Raw genomic sequence first — 26344 nt, 5'->3', positions numbered from 1 at the left:
TGGACAAGGTGTGGCGGAGAGAGAGAGAGAAAGAGTATCAGAGAGAGAGAGAGAGAGAGAGGGAGGGAGAGAGAGGTGGGATGGAGAGAGAGAGAGTGTAACAGAGAGGTGGGATGGAGAGAGAGGGAGGGAGAGAAAAGGGCAAGAGAGCGGGGGAGGATGGAGAGAGAGAGGTAGGATGGATGAAGAAAGAGTGAGAGGGAGAGAGAGAGGGATTGAGAGATGGGGGAGAGAGAGAGGGAGGGAGAAAGAAAGGGAAAGAGGGGGAGAAGTGGGCAAGAGAGAGAAAGGGGGGTAGAGAGAGAGAGGAATGAGAGAGGGAGGGAGAAAGAGAGGGGGAGGGAGAGAGAGGGAGATGAAGAGGGGGACGAAGACATTATTAGGTTAGAGTGTGAAAAAGAAGGACACTGAAAGAGGGAGGGAGGGGGAGAGCCAAAGAGAGAGAGAGTGATTATACAGTTTGTGCCAGGTAGCCTACCGACTGCAGTGTGAGAATATCGCTGTGACCAGCTGCACCGGACACAGGAGAGAGTTGGATCACTACTGTGAGGCTGAGAGGCAGAGGAGGGTGTGTGTGCACGTGTGTGAGCGTGTGTGTGTGTGTGTGTGTGTGTGCGGACGTCTTACTGTCACAGTTTCCTTGCAAGGTGAGGTCATTTCCTTCTGATTCTGCCTGAAGTCTTAACTCTTGAGTGTGACTGTTGTATGACTGTGGGCCTGGTCTGACCTTCTCCCTCCGTCCCTGTGAGTTTGGCTGGAGACGGGTGTGGGGGATTCACTCTGCATGCAAGACTCGGGCTCATTGATCCATCTGCTGTGTGACTGGGTGTAGGTAGAGTTGAGGGACGTTTCTTTGTTTCGTCTGAGTTCAGCCTCTGCAGGTCCTTATGGGTGTGGTGGCTGTGTCTTTTTGTGAATGTCTGTGGTGTGTCTGTGTCTGTGATTCAGGCTGGGTCTGTGGTGCCTGTGTGTGTCAGTAACTCAGTCAGTGATTCTGGTTGGGGCTGTGGTGTCTGTATGTGTCAGTAACTCAGTCAGGGATTCACGTTGGGTCTATAGTGCCTGTGGGTTTCTGTAACTCAGTCAGTGATTCAGGTTGGATCTGTGGTGTCTGTATGTGTCAGTAACTCAGTCAGTGATTCAGGTTGGGTCTGTGGTACCTGTGTGTGTCTGTAACTCAGTCAGTGATTCAGGTTTGGTCTGTGGTGCGTGTGTGTCAGTAACTCAGTCAGTGATTCAGGTTTGGTCTGTGGTGCGTGTGTGTCAGTAACTCAGTCAGTGATTCTGGTTGGGTCTGTGGTGCCTGTGTGTGTCTGTAACTCAGTCAGTGATTCTGGTTGGGTCTGTGGTGCCAGCGTGTGTCAGTAACTCGGTCAGTGATTCTGGTTGGGTCTGTGGTGCCAGCGTGTGTCAGTAACTTGGTCAGTGATTCAGGTCACAGTGTGGTGTCTACAATAATTCAGAGCAGTGGAACTCCTGAGTGTGTGTGTGTCTGTGGGTCAGTACAGCAGCAGGGTGTGTGTGTGTGTGTAACGCCCTGTGTGTCAGTGCAGCAGCGGGGTGTGTCTGTGTGCGGGTGTGTGTCTGCGGGTCAGTGTAGCAGCAGGGTGTGTGTCTGTGTGCGGGTGTGTGTCTGCGGGTCAGTGTAGCAGCAGGGTGTGTGTCTGTGTGCGGGTGTGTGTCTGCGGGTCAGTGTAGCAGCAGGGTGTGTGTCTGTGTGCGGGTGTGTGTCTGCGGGTCAGTGTAGCAGCAGGGTGTGTGTCTGCAGGTCAGTGTAGCAGCAGGGTGTGTGTCTGTGGGTCAGTGCAGCGGTGTGTGTGTGTGAGTATAAGTGTGTGTAACAGTGTGTGTCAGTGCAACAGCAGTGTGTCAGTGTGCATCTGTGGGTCAGTGTAGCAGGACACTGTCTGTCTGTGGGTCAGTGCTGTGGTGGTGTGTGTGTGTGTCTGTGGGTCAGTGTAGCAGCAGGGTGTGTGTGTTTTGTGTGTGTGTGTAACAGCGTGTAAGTCAGTGCAGCAGTAGGGTGTGTGTCCTGCTCTCTCAGCTCTATGGATCCTCAGCTTCTGTTGAACCTGATGAAGCGCTTCTGTCCCTGTCTCAACGCGTTTCCGGTACGTACCTCCCGGCCTGCGGGGGTCACTGCTGCGCCGCACGCACACCACAGAGGAAGAAACCCCACAGGAACTGACAGTGCTTCAGTCGACCTTTGACCTTTCACATCTGGCATTAGAATCTGAGAGGGGAAAAATTATTTGCTTTGACATTATCCCATCATATTGTCCCTCGTTTAACATTTGAATTTACTAGAAATTGCGGTATTTCTATGGTGCTCTTATCACCTGACAAGTCTTGCAAGTGAAAGATACGCGAAAGAGGCAAGACTCCCCAAAAAAGGTGTCTCAAACCAAATAAAGCGTGGTTTCAAAACATTATTTTCAAAAGTATATTTTAAAAAAAGAGACGCGAGAGAGATGTTTGTCTAGTTATCCTTCTTCATAGTGATCTTTAAAAAAAAAAAATTCAGCCACTGCTTTTGATGGTGCTACTGATTCTCCATTTAGTTTACCTTCAACTTCTAAGTACTTCCGCGAAGGATGCGCTCATGTTTTCTCGCTCAAAAAAAGTTTGCCTCCTAACATTGACCTCTAGCTCTTAGAAGGAGCCTTTAACGGGTTGGAATTCCCCTAAAGACGCCAGGCCTCGATCGATATCCACTTCAGGCGAAGCACCAGGTGATAGGAAGTGAAAAAATAAGCGATCTGTCTCTCTTCGCCCCCCTCAGAGCCAGGACTGGAGCAAGAGTGACGAAAGGTTGCTGCAGGCGGTAGAGCAGAACGAACCGGACAAGGTCTCCGCCCTGCTGGTGAAGAAGGGCCTCTGCGCCTCCAAGCTCGACGGCGATGGAAAATCAGCGTACGTGAACATGAACGTACCCGTTTATACTCTGTCAAACAACCTTTTCGACTAAAATTACAGTGCCCCAAAACGTTTCGCGTTTATGATTGGGCGAAGGTCTGCGATGAGGGTTCTGTTGTGTCTATGGTAACGAGATGCCCAGCAGCTGATGTTTACATTTTTGAAAATATCCATGGCTGATCCAAATAGCCTACTGGCCGTCAGACGCTCAACACTGCCATCAGAGTTCGACTGTAACCACAACATAATTCTACAGGTGCAGGACGCTGAGAGACGGTTGAAAATGCCTCATTTTGTCATACGATATTTGTTTATACCGAGGGGTGGGTGGCACTGATGGCAAGGAGGTCCTGGGTTTGAATCCCGGTTGGCCGGGGCCTCTCTGTGTGGCGTTTGCATGTGTGGAGTTTGCATGTTCTCCCTGTGTCTGCGTGGGTTTCCTCCCACAGTCCAAAGACATGCAGGTTAGACTGATTGGAGAGTCTAAATTGCCTGTAGGTATGAGTATAAACATTGAATTAAATCAGCATTGTATTTTTTAACCTTACCTAACCTAAGTCCGACACAAAGTACTAAGCCAGGAGGAGTTATAGTTATTGGAGTTATAGTTATTGACTACTCCAGGGCGTGTTGGTTCCTGCAGTTAGACCCTCTCCTCTCTCTCTCTCCCAGGTTCCACATGTGTGCGACGCGTGGTCGCGTGGACTGCCTGGAGGCCATCTTGTCGCACGGGGTGGACCTCACCTCCACCGACGGCACAGGTCAGTGACACGCCTCCGAGACGCCTCGCCGTTCACACGCAGCGAGCAGCAGTGGTGTTATCCGGAGAGAGGCAGGCCATTACACCGGTGTCACCCGGCTGCCGGGCGTGGTGTGTGCTACAGCGTATATGATGATGATGAACAGGAAAGAGCACGTTCCACTTTATAGGGAAAACAGGGCAGTAAAACAGCGCCCTGTAGGACAGACAGGATTATGGACTCCACCATATTAATCCTCTTGGCGCTCGTTCTTTCATAGCTCTATAGCTTTATATAGGCTTATAGCTTCTTAATGATTGTTCTCTCTCATGTCCTCTCGCTCCCCCTCTCCCTCTCCCTCACTGTCTCTCTCTCCCCCCTCTCTCTCTCTTTCTCTCACACACACATTCTTGCCCCCGCTCTCCCTCCCTCTTTCCCTCCATCTCTCTTTCTCTCTCTCACTCTCTCCCTCTCTTTCTTTCTCTCTCACACACATTCTTGCCCCCACTCTACCTCCCTCTTTCCCTCCATCTCTCTTTGTCTCTCTTTCCCTCTCTCTCACTCTCTCCCTCTCTCACACACATTCTTGCCCCTGTTCTCCCTCCCTCTTTCCCTCCATCTCCCTTCTTCTCTCCCTCCCTCCCTCTCTCTTTCTCTTTCTCCCCTGTCCTCCCACAGGTTTCAATGCCCTTCACCTGGCGGCGAAGAACGGCCACTCTGAGTGTGTGAAAAGGCTGCTGCAGGTCTGTGATCATCACCCGGGCTACACGTACATACTGTACATCGCCGCGGTAACAGGGGAGTGATGTAGCAGTTTTGTGAGAGAGATGGAGAGCAGACTGGCTTGAAAGAGAAGGAGAAATGGAAGATATGCGGCAGGATAAGAGAGGAGGAAATATGTGTGTGGGATATATTCCTGGTCTAAATCACATTAACATATCTTGCCTTGGAGGCATGATCCTGCTGAGTAGGTACTCCGGAGTCTTTGTGCTGGGTAAGACATTTCTGCTTGTGGGCTCCACAGGAGAGTCTACCTGTAGATTCTACAGACAGCTTTGGAAGGACAGCCCTACATCACGCAGGTAAAACCAGCCTTTCATTACTAAAGCGAGACACACCCCAGTACAGCACATATACAGTATCTCCAGAGCCTTGGAGGCCTTTATGAAAACTGCAGTGACCCTTTTTAGCTATGAGGTCACAAATTAGAATGTTCTTGACTCAAGATTCTAATGCTTATGTAACAAAGGTAATTGAAAGCAGTGGAATTCTGGAACACTGACTTAGAATTTTCAGAAAACATCCAAATCGAATGTTCTTGACTGAATATTCTAAAGCTGATGTAACAATTGATACTGGTTCTAGAACCCTCACATTATAAAGATGACTCTTCAAAGGGTTAAAACCTCAGGGCTGTTCTCTCTCTGTTTCCCCGCCGTGTGCTCAGCTGTAAGCGGGTGTCTCTGCAGCACGGAGACACTATGGGATTTCAAGGCCTGCCTGGATGCCCAGGATGGGGTGAGTTAGTGCACTGTAGCAGCACAGAAAAGGGGACTGTGCCTACCTGTGATTAGGTCTGCCCGACGTCTGGTTATAGACAGGAATGTGCGGTTTTCAAATTATTTGTACAGGTCTGGTTTGTGGTCTGAGTAAATAGAAGGACTTAACCGGTATTGACACAAACACCGCCCCCCCCACACCCCTGCCCCATTTGGTCTGATGTGCGTTCTGAGGGGACCACCCCCCCAAGCCCCCCTACCCCCGACAGTTTCCGATGTCGTTTATGTTTTTGCTTACGTTTATACTTACGTTTATGCTTACGTTTACGCTAATGCTTCCAGCTGTGCATGTCTGGATTTAGCAACTGCTAAATGTGGCAACCCTACTGGGCTCCACCCAATCACAGCTCACAGCACACAGAGGTGTGCCACAGCAGGTAGTCAAACAGAGGGGAATGCAGTATAGTGTACAGATCTGGGTCAGTCACGCTATTCCAGACCCAAACCCATCAAATGCCAGTAAAATTCTTACAGATTACCAAACCGCAAATCTATTTCTTACCGATATTCAGAACCAAATTGTTATTTTCATAGAAGGAGAGACAAAGCGCTTGGTGGGAATGCAGTAATGAGGTCACCGTCTCTGTACGTTCAGCGAAATGGGAAATATGCAGAAATATTCACGCCTCCCTTCCGCAGTCATGTGGAAATGAATGCAGTGTTAAAAACGCTGCACACAGATGTGAAGCAATTCTGCTGTTACATTTCATTGGGACCCAGCCAAGACTGTGTACCTAAAAGATATGTATATGTTGCACTGTTTTTTCATTTATGGCGTGTGGAAAAAACAATGAGGGTGCGGTATTGATTTTTGTATGATTTTGAAAGATTGATAGCAACACCCACTGATAGATACTTGGCAGGCTGTTTTGTTTTAAGTGGTATTTCACCTAAAAGCATTCATCACTATCATCAGTATCCCATAATGCATTATCCATTGTCGGAGCCACTGACTAATTGGGTAGCTTTGAGATTCACAACCTGCACTGCCTCTGACACAAATTAGAGTAAAAATCCTATAGGACCGTTCTCATTACCATGTTTGTTCATGTACCTTGAGTGTTTTTTCATGTCAGCATATGTCTCAGGACATGTTTAATGGTTAATTGTACTTGATTACATTTTGCTCAGCTTCAAAGGGAATGTGTAGCGTGAAGGTAAACCCTGGAGATATCAGACCTTTTGTGTGAGTTCTGTGATTATTCATTTCAGTGTGGAGGTGCTGCTGATAATGAAGATAATGACGATGATTATGATGCTAATAATGAATATGATGATGGCAATGAAGATTATGATGAAGATGATGATGATGATGATGAGGAAGATGGTGTTGAGGATGATTATAGCACTCTTGATAAAGCGGGTGATGAGGATTAGGATGATGGTGATTATATTGTGGATGAAGATGATGATGATGATGATACTCTGGATAATGATGAAGATGATGATACTCTGGATGAAGATGATGATATTCTGGATGAAGATGATGATATTCTGGATGAAGATGATGATGATGATGATGATGATGATGATGATGATAATAATGACGGTGAGTATGATAATGATGACTCATCCCTGTCCCAGGACGGTTCCACCCCTCTCCTCCTGGCGGCCCAGATGAGTCGGGTCGAGCTGTGTGCCTTCCTGCTGGACCGAGGAGCGAACCCCAATCTACAGGACAGCCAGGGCAGGTACCTCACAGTGTCCTACTGCCCCGAATACCCCTCTGTCCCACACACCCCTCTGCCCCAAGTACCCCTCTGTCCCACACACCCCTCTGCCCCAAATACCCCTCTGTCCCACACACCCCTCTGCCCCAAATACCCCTCTGTCTCACACACCCCTCTGCCTCGCACAGCTTGTCTGGGGCTGACGGGGGTAGAATGCACAGAAATTTCAGTCTGTGTGTGTATGTGTGTGTGTGTGTGTGTGTGTGTGTGTGTGTGTGTGTGTGTGTATGTGTGTGTGTCTCGCAGGTCCGCCCTGATGCTGGCGTGTGAGAGTGACAACGTGGAGACGGTGGAGGTGTTGCTAAGGGGCGGGGCCGACGCCCACCTGACCGACTCCCTCGGACACAGCGCCGCCCACTACAGCGTCGCCACGGGCAACGAGCAGCTGACTCGGCTTCTGCAGGCCGCCGGCCTGGGTAATGTCAGCGAGGCTGTGCCTGGGTCCCAGAGAGAGGGTCCCCTTCTCTCTGTGACTGCAGTGTCAATGCTGTTTATGTGCACACCAATACTCCCATCTTACTCCGGTTTTGCCAGTACTCTGATTACTAAAATGGTCATGCACTCTCAGAAATAACCTACAAAGGAACAAATGCTTGTCGGTGGGGCAGTACCCTGTAGTTGCATGGAATTGTATCTTGCTTGGAAAAAGTAGTCATTTTTACCCAAAGAGAACATTACTGTACTTTCAGGGTACATTTGGGAAAGTTGATTCTTGAAGAAAATAAAATGGATCTCCACTGTGACTTTCATTAGAGTGTACCCCAGTTATGGAAATATTACTGAAATGGTCACGTGTACGCCTTTATCTGATTATCTTTATCGGTGTATGGTGATAATCGGCATATTCAAAACCCGAATAAGACAAGGATATTTGCCCTATCTTATTATTATTTTGGAGTAGACATCTTACTCCTGATTTCTCTTTCGGCTTTCTGAAACTACGCATATCAGGTGAAAGTCTAAGATCCCAGATGAAAACATGCACGGTTGCTGTGAACACTGTTTCTGTTGGGCATACGCTGAAAAGGCGGCTATTGGGGTGCTGGTATGCATGCGCACATAGCTGATGTGAAACCATGCTAATCGCTATCTGGCAGCGTTTAAACCAGCTTACGATGAGGGAGACTGACGCTATCGGCTCAGAATTGTAGCAGCAAACATGAACACAAAAACTGTCCACTGCTCAGGGAAGGGCACTGAAGAGTGAAGGAGAAAGGGAATTCTAGAGAGAGAAGATTAGAGAGAGAGAACGAAAGATGGAGTGAGATGGAGGGAGAGAGAGAATCCAGCAAAGACCACATAAAGCTAGAATTCAAAAGGTGTTTGCTTCAGCACAAATTAGTATTCATACTGATTTTTTTGATAAATGGGTCGTACATGGAATCTTTTGTAAATCTGTCTGTTAGTTTTTATTTATTGTGTATTTATTCAGTGTATGGAGACGAGTGAAGAACACATTTCTCGTTTATTTGCCTGATGTTTATGGACACAGCAGTAATGGCTTCAGCCTGTTGGGAAGGGAATAAAACTGCCACTGATCACCAGTGTGATATACATGCCCCACTGCCGCGATGACATAGTCTTCATTTAATACCGCGTGATACTGTCTGCTCTCTGGTACTGTCGCTGGTAATTAATATGTTATTTCCATAGTGAAAACAGAGTGGTGTGTGTGTGGTATTTGTGTATTGTATGTGTGTGTGGCTATGTGTGTGTGTGTGTGTGTGTGTGTGTGTGTGTGTGTGTGTGTGTGTGTGTGCGCACGTGTGTGCTTGTGTGTTTTTGTGTGTGTACGGGTGTGAGGTAAAGATCTTGCTGTTTTTTCTCTCCCCCATGCACTCTCAGCCATAGATGTTTCTGCCATGGAGGTAACTGTGATGAGTCAACAGTTTTCACCACAGATCAATCATACCTCATTATCACACATACCACATTATCACACATACCTCATTATCACACATACCTCATTATCACACATACCACATGATCGCACATACCACATTATCACACATACCTCATTATCACACATACCACATTATCACACATACCTCATTATCACACATACCACATTATCACACATACCACATGATCGCACATACCACATTATCACACATACCACATGATCACACATACCACATTATCACACATACCTCATTATGACACATGCCACATTATCACACATACCACATTATCACACATACCACATTATCACACATACCTCATTATCACACATACCACATTAGCACACATACCACATTATCACACATACCACATGATCGCACATACCTCATTATCACACATACCACATTATCACACATACCACATTATCACACATACCTCATTATCACACATACCACATGATCACACATACCTCATTATCACACATACCTCATTATCACACATACCACATTATCACACATACCTCATTATCACACATACCACATGATCACACATACCTCATTATCACACATACCACATTATCACACATACCTCATTATCACACATACCTCATTATCACACATTATACTTTCAGGTTAGACTCACAGTGTGTAAATATACAGCAGCCTCTGCTGGAAATGGCACCTGGAGGGCATCACTGTGAGGTGGAGAATCCAGGTTCAGAAAGTAAAAGTCCTCCCCAGTATTCTGTTCCAATCACCTGGATTTGCCAATTAGCACCATTCTCCAGCCAGGAGGTACAACTACATTCAGGTCCAGAATTATTGGCACCCTTGATAGATATGCTGAAAACTAAAAATACTGTTGTAAAATAGCGTGCTTTATTAATGATTCAAATGAATCAACAAAAGTCTTACATTTTTCAAATGACACATTTATTTCAAAATTATCGGCACCCCTGGTTTAATACTGTGTGTAACCACTTTTATGTTCTCGCCCCTGGACTTCCCACCTCCACCTGAATGTGTTTGTATCAGAATGCCCATACTGAGGTTGACACCATTTTGCCTGCCTGTACTTGCACCTTCCCATCACACATTTGCATCCCACCAGTATGTAAACTGTGGCCTCCCTTACACATTACTCACAACCTCAATTAAGGCACATTTCATCATCAAACAAATTCAGTGTGCACAAGAATGTATTTCAGTGATAAGAGAAGGCTAGTTTACCAGGGCTTGACAAAGCAGGGTTACCGAGTTAATAACTGCACTGAGTAATACTCCTAAATTGGACTGAAGTTAAAAAGAGTTCTGGGTTTTACTCAGCGCAGCTATCCAGCTAACTCCGTAATCCTGCTTTGTGAAACACCCCCCCAGGACTGCTTCGTGGCTGGTTCAGGATGCTGATCAGGTGTAATCCACATCATTCATTCATATTGGAACATGGCCTGGTAGTGCTTGCTTTGCTTTTGACCCCCAGATCCTCTGTAATCAGTTGTTGCTGTTCTCCTGCTGTTCTCCTGCTCTGTCCTGCTCTCTCCCTGCCCGATGCTGAGTCTGATGTGTGTGTGTCTGTCACCCCGACAGCCCCCTGCTCCACCTCCCCTTCCAGGGCCAGCCACGCCCCGCAAGAGGAAGGCCCCGCCTCCACCCGGGTCCCCTCCCCAGGTATGAATGGGTCAAGGGTCAAGGGTCAAATGAGAAGTCTGCCATTTTCTGTCCTATTCATACTGCAGAAGTTAAGTGAATATGTATCTGCTCTTAATTAAATAGTGTATATTGAAATGGACAATAGCATCAACATATTATCAACACTTGACATTGACTGTGTATTTCCACATACTGTATATTGTCAATGTAAAATGTTGACATGAAATATATTTGTCATAACATTTTCCCAAAAAGTCTGCATACGCATATTCCACTTTCGTGAGTGTACTGTGTGCTTCTTCAAACCCCCGAGATTCAAACCCCAATTAATTTGCCGTGAAACGTCTCGAATAGCTGCCTTTCAGCAACAAGTACATCCACAGCGCACTTATCTTATGCAAACAGAGTGGCACTGTTGTGCGATCAAAGTCAATCAGCGGAATTAGCGTAGCGAGAAGATAATTCTTCAAGAGGAAAATTGAAGCAGATGTGCTGTGTCTAATGGACTGTGCTCGGCTGAGTAATGAGGCTAATGGACAGATAATCCATGTAAATGTGCGATGTTACAGGGCTCCCCATCCAGCCTGGACCCCCGCGGGCCCCCAGCGCAGTCCCCAGAGACACAGCGCCCCCCTCAGGCCGGCATGGTGAGTGCCAGTCACAGCATGCAGCCATAGCACGCAATGCTGATATTACTGAGCATCTTTTTTTTTACAGAAGACTGTCACAAAATCACTTTACAGAGTAGCAGAAGCAGAGGAGAAGAAGAGTAAACACCAGACCTGAACTACCAGAATAGCAAGCATATGTTCTGTGACAAATTAAGTTCTACCCAATATCGTAGGGCACCCTTGGGCCTGGACCTGGGACAGAGTGTCCCAAACACCCACTGCCTATACTATGCTAGAAATGGGCTAGGATGCTAGCATACTATGCTAGAAATGGGATAGGATGCTAGAATACTATCCTAGAAATGGGCTAGGATTCTAGCATACGAAGCTAGAAATGGGCTAGGTTGCTAGCATACTATACTAGATACAGGCTAGAATGCTAGCATACTATGCTAGATATGGGCTAGGATGCTAGCATGCTATGCTAGATACGGGCTAGGATGCTAGCATACTATGCTAGAAAGGGCCACTATGCTAGACACTACACCCAGCTCAGGAAGCACTGACAATGGCCTGCTTGTTCGCTGGTCATCCTGTTAAGGCACTCTGCCAGAGAGTGGATGCTCCCCGCGGTCAGTAATCCAAATCACGACATTAGAATTACAGGGTTCTAGGCGACATTTTGTCAAAAATGACTGGTATACAAATAGATACTGTGTTTAGCGTTTGGTACATAAGAAATGTAATGCTCAATTTCTGTATAAATGGCAGAGAGAATCCTGCAACTCACAGGCCTCAGAATTGCACACAGGTCTCATGGCTTGTCATGGGAATTGAATGAATGACTGGTGAGTTGTGATTGGGCGCGGCCGCGTTGCGTCGCTGTTCTAACGTGTGACACCGTGTCGCCGTGTGTGAGAGACGGAGGACGAGGAGGTGTTCGAGGAGATCCGCAGGCTGAGGCTGGAGAGGGGACGTCTGCTCCAGAAGATCAAGGGCCTGGAGATGCAGCAGCACAGCGCCCACACTGCGCTGGAGGAGGTACTGCACCCTCCTCACATTATTATTGTATGTCTGTATTAAAATTATCATTCTTCAGGTTCAGAAATATATTTTAATGTAGTATTTCTACATACGTACTCCTCTCTTTATCTGACAGATTGACAACATGATTATTCTTAAATTATTATTGTTCATCACTTATTTTCTAGATGAAACTGTTCTGCTGAAACACAGCTTACTTTTTAAAGCCTTTAAGGTGTGAGGTCACAAATATGTGATTAGATTGTTCTTGGCTGAACATTCTAATAACGATCATTACCGGTAATGGAAAGTTCTAGAACACTGGCTTAGACTTCTGAAAACGTTCCCAAAAAAATCTGCTCTTCAAAGGGTTTTTTTTAAAACAGAACGGATGGATTGCTACCGAAGCCATTCAGCATTAGTACCTCGCCCGGGGGGTACAACAGCTGTACCCCAGCTGGGTTCTGAACCTGCAACCCCCCCCCATTTTGTGTCTCAGCCCCCCCCTTACCCTAAGCACTGCATGCAGATGATTTCACGCCTCACTCTGTGCGCGTGTGTGTGTGTGTGTGTGTGTGTGCGTGTCACAGTTGTGTGCCTTGCGGGAGCGTCTGGAGCAGGCGGAGACGGAGCGGGACGGACTGCGCTCGGAGGTGGAGGAGTACAGGGGTCTGCAGGGCGCGCTCAGCGACTCTGAGGTGACCGAGGACATGGACGACATGCTGGACTTCCCAGGTGAGCTCCACGTCTGCTCCTCCAGACATCGTTATTCTCTGAAATGGATTAGCAATGTTAGCTGCAACATTTAATAACAGGGCCCTGTTTCACAAAGCAGGATTACTGAGTTAGGTGGAAAAGTGCGTAGAGTAAAACCCTCCTGAATCTGGAACATTCCATGCGGAAATGATATATATGTACATACTGTATGTATGCCCCCATATTAAAACAAGAAATACCATATAACATATGTTAGATCATATGTAATCCTGCTTTGTGACATACCCCCCACCCCCCTCGGAACAGTGGGTCATAGGTGGAAATCAGTTATAGGTATATCTGGTACTGATACCTGGAACTACATTTCCCATGGATAGTTATCAATGTGCGGAATGGCTTGCTGGGAATTGGAGTCAGGTTTTTTCCCTAGACACCAGTACAATTTCTTCAGATTACCTTATGGGCAGTAATCTTATATGTATACACAGCATAATCCTGCTGGGTTTTGTAAAAGCTGGTAGCCAGTTAACCAGTTCAGACCAACTCCCAACTCAACAAGGTTTGACCAGCTCAAGCTATATTTTGAAACAGCTGGTAGCTGGTAATTTCAAGCCGGTCAGAGCTGGATATTACACCAGGGAGGGCTTTTATTATTTATGATTCAAGAACGTTTGGACGTTTTTAAGCTGCCTAATGAATTCTTAAGGGGTTGAATGTTTGGCTGTGTAATCTGTGCTAAGTGGTGCGCTGGAGGAGGTCTGTAGCTGTGAGACAGTGCAGTGCATTCTGGGTGTAAGGTGATCACCACAGTGCTCTCTCTCTCCCCCTCTCTCTCCGGTGGGTCTCAGGTGCTGAGAGACTCCTCTCCCGACAGTCGAGAAGCTCGGGGCTGGAGACGGTCTCCGCCCAGGAAGACGGCACTTCGCAGGGGGACCCCGAGTCGCTGTGTGTCTCTCGGAGCCAGGGGGACCCCGATTCTGTGGCCGAGCTGCAGAGGCAGGTGGAGGAGCTGACTGCAGCCAATGTGGACCTGGTGCTTAAAGTGCAGGTACAGATATACATACACGCATACACACACGTGCACACGTATACACACACGCGCGCGCATATGCACATGTGCGCTGGCACCCACACACACATGTATACACACACACAGCCAAGCATGGACATACACGCACACAGACACACAAAAACACAGACTGTATGTGCACACATCCACACACACACACACCCATGATACAAACACACGCATGCGCATACACAAACATGTCTATGTGCACGCACGCACACACACATACTGTAAGCACTCAAACACCCACGCGCAGATGCACACTCACTCACGCACACACAAGCAGATGCTCCCTCGCATTCTCTGTGAGAGCTCGCTGCACAGACTGTTGGCACACACAGGCCGCAACACAAGCTCAGCCCGCATAGACACATGCAGCTGTAGATCACTGCTGCAGATACGTTAAACCACAGTTGGCTGTGTCCCTCACGATCAGTCAACAGCCACCATGTTGTGAAGCCAGTCAGGGGACTTGCGTAACCGTGAGTAGCATTAGTCATTACCAAGTTTATGTTCCCCGGTGCAGTCGCTAGGTATAAATAGCGAGACGTTAGAGAGACCGAGGGCTGGCATTCTCCACTAAGTGGGTCACAGTCTGAGAAGGAAGCCGAGTTTAAATAGGGCAGAGTGATGCAGCCTTCGATGAAGGGCGAGCGGAGGAGTCCGGGGTTTTACGCACTGCAGATAACGGCGGGGCGTGCCGCGGCAGACCACGGGCTGACCGCAGGAGATCCGCCCGGCTCCAGGGAGAGGGACGGGAATGCCAGTGAGTCACAGGGAGCGCCGGCTGCCCGCCGGGAGCCGGAACGACTTTCGGAAAACTTCTGGAGTTAGCGCGCACCACTTGGCTACATTCAGAACTCTTGTTTCATTTATTTTCACTTATTAGTTTCATTTTACAGGGACAGCGCACATTTATGACATATCAGTACATGGTCCAGAGTTAGCCAGGAAGGCTGATTATCATCGGTAGTCCCTGGGCAAGAGGTATCAGCTGTGGGAGGAAACCGGAGCACCTGGAAAAAAACCCACATACTGAGAGGATTCAGACCAGCTGGGACTCGAACCCAGAACCTCCTTCTTAGGTGACAACAGTGCTAACCACTGCTCCAACATTCCCTCCTGGTCTACGGCCAGCTGTGGCTACGCCGTTTTTTAATCCTGGTCATTTCTCAGCAGAATGTGAGACGGTCACGGGGGGGAGCGGCCATTTTGTGCCCGTTTCTCAGCCCGGCCCTCATGTGTCGCGCAGATGCTGGAGACCTTCGAGAAGGATGACACGGACATGCAGAGCTCCAGCCCGGACTTCGTCCCCGCCGTCCAGTACGACTCCCTGAGGAAGGAGTTCGAGGAGCTGCAGGAACGGTACTACCAGGCCCAGGCTGCGACCGAGGCCTCCAGCATCGCGGAGGAACAGGGGTACGAGGCCGGTCTCCGTCAAAAACGCCACACTGGTGTATGAACCGGTGACGCTACATTACAGGGAGCTTCTGCAGCGCTGCCCAGATCTGTTTCTGTGGAACTACTGCCCTGTAGGTTTTCATTCCAAGCTACATTACAGGGGCCTTGTGGTGCAGCACTGCCCAACCCTGTTCCTGGAGATCTAATGTCCTCTAGGTTTTCACTCCAACCCTAATTTGACACATGAGATTCTACTAATTAGTAGCTCAATGAAATACCTAGTTGTTGATTGAGGTGTGATTTATTGGGCGGCCTGTAGCGTAGTGGTTAGGGTAAATGACTGGGACACGTAAGGACGGTGGTTCTAATCCCGGTGTAGCCGCAATAAGATCCGCACAGCCATTGGGCCCTTGAGCAAGGCCCTTAACCCTGCATTGCTCCAGGGGAGGATTGTCTCCTGCTTAGTCCAATCAACTGTACGTCGCTCTGGATAAGAGCGTCTGCCAAATGCCATTAATGTAATGTAATGTATTAGGCGTGGAGTGAAAACCTACAGGATAGTACATCTCCAGGAACAGGGATGGGCAGCCCCGTTGTACTGAATCTACAACAGGGCCTTATGTCAATATATGCATGCAAAAGACTAGTGACACTACATTACCGGGATTTTGTAGGGTATTTACATAAGGACACGTGTAAGCAGCAAGTAAAGACTTTGTGTCAATGCGTGCCTGCAGTAAACTGATGACACTACATTATGCGGACCTTGCAGTGTATTTACATATTGATGCAAGCATGCAGTCTGCAAGTGCTGGTTGTTAATGTGTGCTTGCTATAAACCGATGATGACACCACATTAACAGGGGCCTTTGCATAATGTGCATGCATGTGTAAACGGTACATACGTACAGTATGTCAGTATGTGCGTTCATTGTATTTTAATTATACCCATGGCACATTCATATGCACATACGCAAGTGTAAGTTCACACTGTAATGGAAAGTGTGATCATGCAAATTTGGAAAGTCCCATGTGCACTGTGGAAATGATAATTGTTTGACAATGTTTAGTAAGTAGACCATGTTCATGGTGCTGTGCTGGCATATTACTTTGCACTGCAAAATAATTATTAACAAGTGTTTTAGCCTTGTAATGAGACATACAATATTTATTTTGTCTCTTGAGCAGAAACTATTACTTTATCAGCCAAACTATTAAAACTATTGCAATCAGCCAAAATTTGTATCTTATTTAGAAAAGATTAAACAAGACTTTGCAGCAAACATACTTTGCAGCGTGTGTGTAATCGTACTGTTTCTCCCCTCAGGTCCGTTCAGAAGCCGGATGAGAGCGGAGGAGGCGCGGGGGAGGGGGAGGCGAAGCTGCAGGAGGTGCAGGAGCAGCTGGCTCAGACCCAGGCCGAGCTGGAGGAGCTGAAGGAGCACGTGAAGGTGGGGGTGTTCTCCGTGGAGCAGGCGCCAGACCCCCAGGAGAGCCAGGAGACGCAGCGCCTCCGTCAGAGGGTGGAGGAACTGGAGGCAGGGCTGAAGGAGCGGGAGGGGCAGGCGAAGGAGAAGAAGGAGGAGGTGGAGGAGGAGGAGAGCGACATTGTGAGGAAGCTCAGGGGAAAGGTGGAGGAGCTCCAGGCCGCCCTGACGGAGAAGAAAGAGGGAGACGGGCAGGTGAAGCAGCTGATGGAGAGAGTGAGGGAGCTGGAGGCGGTAGAGAGGCAGCGGGAGAGAGGGGGAGGCGAGGAGGAGGTGCAGGAGGAGGAGAAGGAGGTGCAGGGCCTGCGGGGCCGGGTGAAGCAGCTGCAGGCGGAGCTCCGGGGCAGCGTCCCGCGCGTGGAGCTGGAGGAGGTGCGGGTCTCCATGGCGATGCAGCTGGAGCAGCTGGCCAGGGAGCGGGCGGAGGCGGCCATGCGGCTGAACGACGCCCTCCTGGAGCTGGAGAGGCTCCGCCCCCCGCCGCACGGCGAGGACGAGGAGGAGGAGGAAGACCGGTCCGAGGGGTCCGATCCGTCCATCACATCAGGCAAGCGGCCAAATTACAGACTCCGTTTGTGTTCCAACTGAGGCTGAGTGGAGTTACCACAGATAGTACAGAGTAAACAGCAACAACAACATAAGTGCACACACATACACACATACATACACACATACACGCATACACACATACATACATACACACCTATATACACACACATACATACATACATACATAGGCACCTATATATACACACATACATACATACATACATACGCACCTATATACACACACATACATACATACATACATAGGCACCTATATATACACACATACATACATACATACATACGCACCTATATGCAGACACACATACATTCATACACATCTATATACATACATACATACTTACAAATAAACATACATACATATATACATACACACATGTAAATACAGATCATAGTGGAAGAGAGAAGCAAAAAAGATACAAATTGGCTAGAGATACTATGTACCTTTAGGTTACCGTCCCAGCAACAAGCATTTGTACCTTTTTAGTCACTTTTTGTGACTTTATTTCTGAGAGTGAGTGCAGAGGCTGTGGCCGTGGCTCTTTCACAAGGCTGTGACAGTGCGCGACTCCCGCCCAATCAGAGCGCTCGGAGCAGCTGTCGGGGGGCGGGACGCTGGCGTCGGTGCGGGAGGAGCTGGAGGTGGCGCGGCAGGAGGCGGCCCAGGCCCTGGACTGCCTGTGCGCCGAACGCGAGGAGCGGGCGCAGGACGCCCTGCACCTGCTGGACGCCGTGCCCCTCTCCCGCCACCAGGAGGCGCTGTCCGGCCTGGCCGCCCAGCTGGCCCAGGCCGTCCGGGAGCTCCAGGAGGAGAGGGCCCTGCGCGGGGACGCGCAGCAGGAAACGTCCAGGCTGCAGGCCGAGCAGCAGGCCGCCCGGGACGCGGTGTCCCGGGAGGAGCACGAGAAGGTCAAGGTGAGGACGACGGATTTGTTAATATTTGAGGAAGGAGAACTTCCTGGCTGGGTCAGCTGACCCTGTGCTGAATTACAGACGAAGCGTAGAGCTTTAGAACGGCGTGTATCGGAGCGTGACCAGAATGGTGAACGACATGATCCCACTCACTCCATTATGAAATTACAAGTTCAGGGGGGCCTAAGCTAGCTCATCAGGCTCATAACGTTACAGTAATGTGAGCCTGACCAGGTTTGCTTTACAATGTGAGGCAAGTCCGCCCAGCTTCCATTGGTGGGCAAATAAACCTATGGCCAGCTGTAAATTACCAGCTACCATCTGTTTCTAAACAGCTTGAGCTGCTCAAATCATGTTGAGTATGGAGCTGGTCTATACTGGTCTACCAGCTGTTTCAGAACCTGGCTTGAGCTGCTTTTTTCAGCAGGGCAGTTACTTCTTCTAATGAATAATGTTCTGCTATTTGGAGTGCACGATAAGGCAGTGGTGTTCCTTATCCTAAAAGGGCCGGCCTGATTATACTAATGAACTAATCGTGGTCTTTAATCAAGACCTTGATGAGTAGAATCAGCTGTCTTGGTCCTGTGCTAAAACAACAACCTGCACACACACCGGCCCTTTCTGGACAAGATTGGACACCCCTGATGTAAGGCAACTCAACCGATCACATAAACCTAAAACATGATGCTGCTGGAGTCCATACACATACAGTAGATACATCTCAAACCCCAGTCCTGAAGGTCGACCTGTGGCTCCACCTCTCCCCATCTTCAACATCTAATTGTCCTGCCTTCAAACTGAAGCTTGATGGTGTCACACGCAGGATTTCGATGACGTCACATTGCAACAAACAAGCCTTTGGAGCATTTACAGTATACTCTTTGTAGTTGTGTCTCCACAGCAAACTGATATCATCGCAAGCTCTAGTTGTGCTGCCGTTATTTCCGCGTGGGTGCGTCCGCATAGTTGGACAATTTTGGGTGTGGACGGAACGGCCAGAGACAGCCGTGCGGACCCTTGGGGAGGGGCGTGTCTGCTGATGTGACATCATCTTGGCCGTGTGGATCCTCCTGGCCCTCCATGCAGCTCAGGCCTTGGCCCTGACTCTTGGTTTCTCGGTGGTCTCCTTCGTTGACCGTGTCCCTGTGTGTGTGCTGTTCAGGCGGCTCTGCAGCGCTCCCTAGAGGAGAGTGAGGGGAAGACGCGGGAGGCGCAGGACGCTCTGAGCGATAAGGAGGCGGAGCTGCGGGCGCTGAAGTCCCAGAAGGCCGCGGAGCAGGGCCAGGTGTCGAAGGAGGACCACGAGGCCCAGAGGCTCTCCCTGCAGGCCGAGATCAACACGCTCGCCGCAAGCCTGGCGGACCTCTCGCGCAAGCACGAGAAGACCTGCACCGAGGTGAGTGTGTGTGAGACAGAGAGTGTGTGTGTGTGTGAGAGAGTGTGTGTGCGTGTGTGAGAGAGTGAGTGTGTGAGAGAGAGAGTGTGTGTGTGAGAGAGAGAGTGAGTGTGTGTGTGTGTGTGTGTGTGTGTGAGAGAGAGTGTGTGTGTGTGTGAGAGAGTGTGTGTGTATAGATGTGTGTGTGTATATTGTGTGTGTATGTTTCTGTGTAGTGTATATATTGTGTGTAATGTGTGTGTGTAGTGTGTGTATAATCTGTGTGTGTACTGTGTGTGCGTAGTGTGTGCATGTGTGTGAGTGAGTGTACAGTAGGCCTGTGTGTATTGGTTCTGACCCCTGCTCTCTCTCTACTGTGTGTCTATGTGTATAATACGTGTATAGGTTTGTGGGTGTAGTACGTATGTGAGGGTATGTGTGTGAGTGTGTGCACAGTAGGCCTGTGTGTACAGGTGGTTCTGACCCCTGCTCTCTCTGTACTGTGTGTCTGTGTATAATACGTGTATAGGTTTGTGGGTGTAGTATATATGTGAGGGTATGTGTGTGAGTGTGTGCGCAGTAGGCCTGTGTGTACAGGTGGTTCTGACCCCTGCTCTCTCTGCGCTGTGGCTGTGCAGGTGTTCCAGGTGCAGAGGGAGGCTCTGTTCAATAAGAGCGAACGGCAGGCCGCGGAGGCCCACCTGGCCACCGTGCAGCAGCAGCTGACCGACCTGCAGACCCAGTCCACCCACGTGCAGGAGCTGCACCGCGGCATCCAGGACTCCCAGGGCCTGGTCAAAGAGAAGGACCGCAAGGTAGCGCACGCCCTCCCCGCTTCTCTCTGGAGCCCGCTCAGCTCCATTTCGTTTCTCTGCTGTTGAAGCCAATTCATTCCGATTTGGCGCCTGTTCTAAAAATACATTAAGGGATCAGAGCAAGGAACAGTAAAGGGGCTCTGGATACAATACAGAACCAGAAACACCTGTCACCAACTGGGACCTCCTGTACACAGTAAAATGTACACCCTGCTGTAAAATCCAGCTATGACCAGCTCGAAATAGCTACCAGAAGTTTCAATGCATAGCTTTAGCTGGTCAAACCATGTTGAGCGGGGAGCTGGTCTGAGCTGGTCAACCAGCTACCAGCTGTTTTAAAACCTAGCTTCAGCTGTTTTTTTCAGCAGGGCAGAGAACTCTACATATGGTCCTACTCTGGTTCCTCTTGGACTCATATATATTGTACTCTGTTACAGTTGGTACATATGAAACACTGGATACTGGAGTTTCTGGAGCTGTATTGCAGCACAGAACATCTACAGCCACATTACTGTCCTTGTTCTGGCCCCTTAATGAATTTTTTGAGCAGGTGCCAAATTGCAATGAAACAAAATGGAGGTGAGTGGGCTAGCTCTTTGTGGAATTAATCTGTGGCTACAGCGAGGGGTATTACTGAGGGTGGGTTACGCTCAACGGAGCCAAGAGCTTCTGAGCGGAGGCGTGCGATAGATCCGGCGGGGTGACGGCACGCATGAAAATAACAACACAAAGGGATGAGCGGAACCCCCGGGGGAGAACGGAGGAGGGAGAGGACAGCGATAAGGGCGAGGGAGAGAGGGGGGATTAGTCGCGGAATGGCGGGTTTGATGAAAGGGTGGAATGGCGGGGTGAAACGGAGGATGACGCCTAAGCTGTCTATGCTCTCTCTCTCTTTCGCTCTCTCTCCCTCTCTCCCTCTCTCTCCCTCTCTCTCTCCCTCCCTCTCTTTCCCTCTCGCTCTCTTTCTCCCTCTCTCCCTCTCCCTCCCTCTCTCCCTCCCTCTCTCTCTCTGTCTCGCTCTCTCTCCCTCTCCCTCCCTCTCTCCCTCCCTCTCTCTCTCCCTCTCTCTCAGATTACGGAGCTCTCTAAGGAGGTGTTCCGTCTGAAGGAGGCGCTTGGGGCTCTGACGCCTCCTCTGGGCCTGTCCTCCGGTCCTCCGGGCCAGCAGGCGGCGCTGCAGAGCAGGGTGGCCACACTGACGCAGCAGCTCCAGGTGAGGGCAGCACTGAGTCCATCTCTGCAGCGAGCAACCAGCTTTCCAGCTATCGATTTGAAGTCACCCCCTAGTGACACCTGTATTTTTGCTCTAACAGCCTATTTTCCCACTGGACTCCATTTATGTTTGACAGCAAATAAAACATATTATTTATTATTTTTTTCATTGTTATTTTTTCTGAGGTCTGATTTTTCCCCTGAGCACACAGACATAGACCTATAGACATAGATGTTTTTATTTCCCAGAAAAAGCTCTGATGTCAAATCTTTGCACCCTCGCTTGGCAACCGTGCAAGCATTTTTCATTGGTTAATCACCGAGGCCCTGCATGTGCAGTGAGCAAAACTATTACGCTTCCTGGTGCCCTGTGTGATGGAATTCATCTCCATAGGTTTCTATTGGCATCACTGTCTCTATACGTTGTATAATATAAGCTCTACCTACACAGTGGGACAGGGATCCAGAACCCTGGTCCAGTAGAGCCACAGGGTCTGCTGGTTTCCATTTTTACACGTAGAGTTACACCTCGCTGGCCAGCGGAAGATAGCCCTCTATACCCTCTATGGCCCTCTATGGCCCTCTATAGCCGGGTTCCTCCTGAGATTTCTTCCCATCGGGGAGTTGGGGGTGAGTTGGGGGTTCAGGGGAGTTGTTTGCTATATAAGAGTTCAGGCCTGGTGTTTGCCCTCTTTCACTCTCCTCATTAACAGAACTTAACGTTCTTCTCTTTGAGTGTCCAGCGTTGGGCTGCGATGGCCTCTCTCTAAACCAGCAGCATTCTCTCCTGTCCTTGGAGAGTCGTAGCCTGTGATAATGGGTTTTTGACTTTACTCTAAAATCAGAAGCCGGTTTAAGACCCTGGAAAGGCAGGCGTAGAGGAGTTAACTGAGGGAGCAGCTGCCCGGACCGGGTTAAGTGCTGAGTGACGGGGAAAAACAGCAGATCCTGCGACTCTCCCGGACGAGGGCTGCGGACCGCTGCGCTGGGCTCCGGTTTTTACGGCCTCAGCGCTTAAGGGAGGGAGTTTAGACGCAGGGCCAGCATGGCCGACAGGTGTCTGCTTCCTGTGGTTAATGTGTGTGTGTGTGTGTGTCTGTCTACTTCACAGGCTGTGGTTACTGTGTGTGTGTGTATGTGTGTGTCTGCTTCACTGCCTGTGGTTAATGTGTGTGTGTGTGTGTGTCTGTCTACTTCACAGGCTGTGGTTACTGTGTGTGTGTGTATGTGTGTGTCTGCTTCACTGCCTGTGGTTAATGTGTGTGTGTGTGTGTGTCTGCTTCACTGCCTGTGGTTAATGTGTGTGTGTGTCTGCTTCACAGGCCGTGGTTAGTATGTGTGTGTGTGTGTTTGCTTCACTGCCTTTAGTTAATGTGTGCGTGTGTGTGTGTGTGTGTGTGTGTGTGTGTGTGTCTGCTTCACAGGCCCCGGTTAACGTGTGTGTGTGTATGTGTGTGTGTGTGTGTGTCTGCTTCACAGGCCATGGTTAATGTGTGTATGTGTGTAAGGATATGTTTATGGTGTGTTAAACCTGTTGTGTGTTAAATCTGTTGTGTGTGTCAGGACATGTGTGTTGTGTAGGGGCAGCCTGTAGTCTTGAGGCTAAGATGCTTGGCTGGGACCTGGAAGGTTGGTGGTTCAAGCCTCAGTGTGGCCACAGTAAGATCAGAGCAGCTGTTGGGCCCTTGAGCAAGGCCCTTAACCCCACATTTCTCCAGTGGGGATCGGCCCCTGATGAGATAAATCAGCTGTAAGTCACTTTGGATAGAAGCATCAGCTAAATAACTGTAATGTAATGTAATGTAATGGTGTGTGTTAACCCTGTAGCCTCTCTCTCCTCTGTGCAGGACTGGGAACGGAAGCACCGGGCGGTGGTGGCTGTGTATCGCTCCCACCTGCTGGCTGCTGTACAGGTCTGTTCAACATCACAGTGTGTGCGTGAATGTACGGTTGTGTATGATAGTGAATGTTTGGATGTGTGTGATAATTATGTATGGAAGTGTATGATAATTCAATTATGGATGTGTGTGATAATGGATGTATGGTTGTGCATGATAATGAATGTATGGCTGTGTGATAATGTTTGTATGGATGTGTGATAATGAATATATGGATGTGTGATACTGAATGTGTGGATGTGTGATAATGAATATATGGATGTGTGATAATGAATGTATGGATGTGTGTGATGATGCAAGTATGGATGTGTGATAATGAATGTATGGATGTGCGATAATGAATGTATGGATGTGTGATAATGAATGTGTGGATGTGTGATAATGAATAGATGGATGTGTGTGATAATAAATGTATGGAGATGTATGATACTGAATGTATGGATGTGTGATAATGAATGTGTGGATGTGATACTGAATGTGTGGATGTGTGATAATGAATGTGTGGATGTGTGATAATGAATGTGTGGATGTGTGATAATGAATGTGTGGATGTGTGATAATGAATGCATGACTGTGTGATAATGAATGTGTGGATCATCGCGCGTGGTGTGCTTCACAGGGACAGATGGATGACGAGGTGCAGGAACTGTTACTGCAGATCCTGAGCATGACGCAGAAAGGACATGGCCATTGACCCCGCCCCCCAGCCAATCACAACCCTGCACAGCCCTACACAGCCATTCACAGCATCGTACCAGTCTGAGGACACAGCTATGCACAGGAACAACCGAGTCAGGTATCAGACTGAATTAGAAGATGGACTGGACTGGACTATGACCTACGACCTCATCCTGCAGTGGGCTTGAGGATCAGACGAACAAGTCCCCGAAACAGGAAACAGTCCACAGGTGATCTGTGATTAGTCAGATTTCTTACGGCTCCGTTTCGAAAACCATCTTCCAGGCATGAAAAAGTTGCTTTTTTTCCCAGCTGTGTGCTTTCCGATTTGAAGAGGGCAAAGTGTGGTTCACCTGAAAAGCCCAAACGCAGAATTGTCCGGCAGTCTTCAGTATTAAAATGGGAATTAGTGGCTCTGAAGTGACAGAGCTGTGGCTCAAGCCACGCAGCGCATCAAATTTCACATCAGTCTGACTTCATGATGGAGATGTGTTGCCTATACACTAATTAATAACTAGTACAGATGAAAATAATACCTGTTATACATCATATAATATGAATGAATATGTGACTTAATGAAAATGTATAAATAAGTGATGAGTAGGCCTAGTGTAATAACTGTTGCCTTGCACAAATAGCTTTGTCATTTTTGTTGACATTTAGTCCTATTGTTTTTTTATTATTATTTGTATTATTATTGTTATTATTATTATTGTCATTATATTATATTGTGGGGTTCTATGGGTTTACTGGACTTTTTTCCCCAAAACTTTTTATGATATATTTTTCCTTCTTCTACCAGTTGTGAATGTTCAGTTTGTAACTGCCTCGGCCTGTTCCATCACTTTAGTGTCTTCAGCGACTATGTAAGGGGTGCACACTAATAAGTATCCCCTAGAGCAGGGATTATCCAATCACACTGCTGTTTTCCTCCGTTAACCTGGGAGTCAGGTGTGAAGACAGTCTGGCCAGTCAGAAGCACTAATGGGTTCAGTTAATTTCACGGGAAGAAAGAAGACCAGGACTGGATTTGGATTCGAGGGCCAGATTTGAAGATCCCTGCGCTAGAGTGTGCAGTCAGCTCCTGTGTCACTTCACTCTGCTGTCCGTCAACTGAGCTGCAGTCACGAGTGTCCAATCAGTGAACACGAGGTGTGGCGCTGTGGCATAATGCAGTGAGGGATGTCCAGCCAAACCCAGCCTGGGTGATGCTGTAACCACGAGACGGCCATTTTGAGAAATGAGGAAACCCCTCTTTTCCATTCCGACGTCTGTACTCCAAATCAAAACGCTTGTGTTCGAGAAAAAAACGTGTCTCTCTCAGTCTCACAGAACCGACCTGTGAATCCTATTTACATGCTGGTAAGACTGTTCAGAATGGAGACCTCAAACACTTTTTTGTGATCCTGACCTACAGAGCATTATGCCGTGCTATGGCACCACCTAGTGTTCGAAGCGAGTCATTGCAGTTTCATGGTTTTACTGCACTTGCCATTTACTATAGAAAGCTTACATACGGCGCTTCGTTCTAACGGCGGGAAGCTAACAGTGCTAGATTTAGCCTGTTGTAACGGAAAGGGCAAACCAGATGGGTACTAGGTTGGAATGCTGTGCACCAATCCCAAACTTCCCTCCCCTGGGAATTAAAACGAGGGAATGAAATCTGCTGGACTCCAAAAAACGTGAGAATATTTTCGAAATGGCGGTTTAGCACACTCCAGTTTACTGTAATGGACAATGTGTTACACAGATAACAATTACTACCAATTGAATTGTAATGAAAATGCACTGTTCCTTAAGCTTTGAATACATTGCCTATAGTATTCACATTGTCTTCCCAATGCAAAAGATGGTTTTGAATAAAACACTTACAGAAGGATTTCTTGATTGTTATGGTATAAGGACTGTAGGACATTTTGTACTAAATAATGTGTCACAGGGTAAACAGATTTACTGTCGGCCATTTTGAAAAACACCATGATCTCCATAGCTAATTCTGCTATGGACCCATTGGTGGGTTGGAGGGGGGGGGCTGAGAGGGGGTCACAAGTTCACACGTGAAAAAACTTGGTGTATATACCAC

General features: G+C 48.4%; 1 protein-coding gene across 1 annotated transcript; it reads left to right on the top strand.

Moving 5' to 3' along the window:
- The first annotated feature begins 2010 nt into the window (after positions 1-2010).
- On the top strand, positions 2011-26140 carry ankrd24 (ankyrin repeat domain 24). The gene is made up of 21 exons (XM_061237853.1): positions 2011-2111; positions 2783-2913; positions 3589-3677; positions 4335-4399; positions 4681-4738; positions 5104-5174; positions 6800-6906; positions 7192-7361; positions 10459-10514; positions 11066-11143; positions 12029-12148; positions 12721-12865; positions 13696-13895; positions 15169-15335; positions 16645-17351; positions 17955-18286; positions 19446-19679; positions 20297-20473; positions 21546-21686; positions 23533-23598; positions 24203-26140. Exons 1-21 carry the CDS (start codon positions 2049-2051, stop codon positions 24275-24277), a joined length of 3252 nt encoding a protein of 1083 aa, XP_061093837.1. The 5' UTR covers positions 2011-2048; the 3' UTR covers positions 24278-26140.
- The last annotated feature ends 204 nt before the right edge of the window (positions 26141-26344 follow it).

This window comes from Conger conger, chromosome 4 (genome assembly GCF_963514075.1).
Source record: "Conger conger chromosome 4, fConCon1.1, whole genome shotgun sequence".
In the NCBI taxonomy this organism is placed as follows: domain Eukaryota; kingdom Metazoa; phylum Chordata; class Actinopteri; order Anguilliformes; family Congridae; genus Conger; species Conger conger.
The sequence above is the reverse complement of the archived record's forward strand: the minus strand, read 5'-3'. Positions and strand labels throughout refer to the sequence as shown.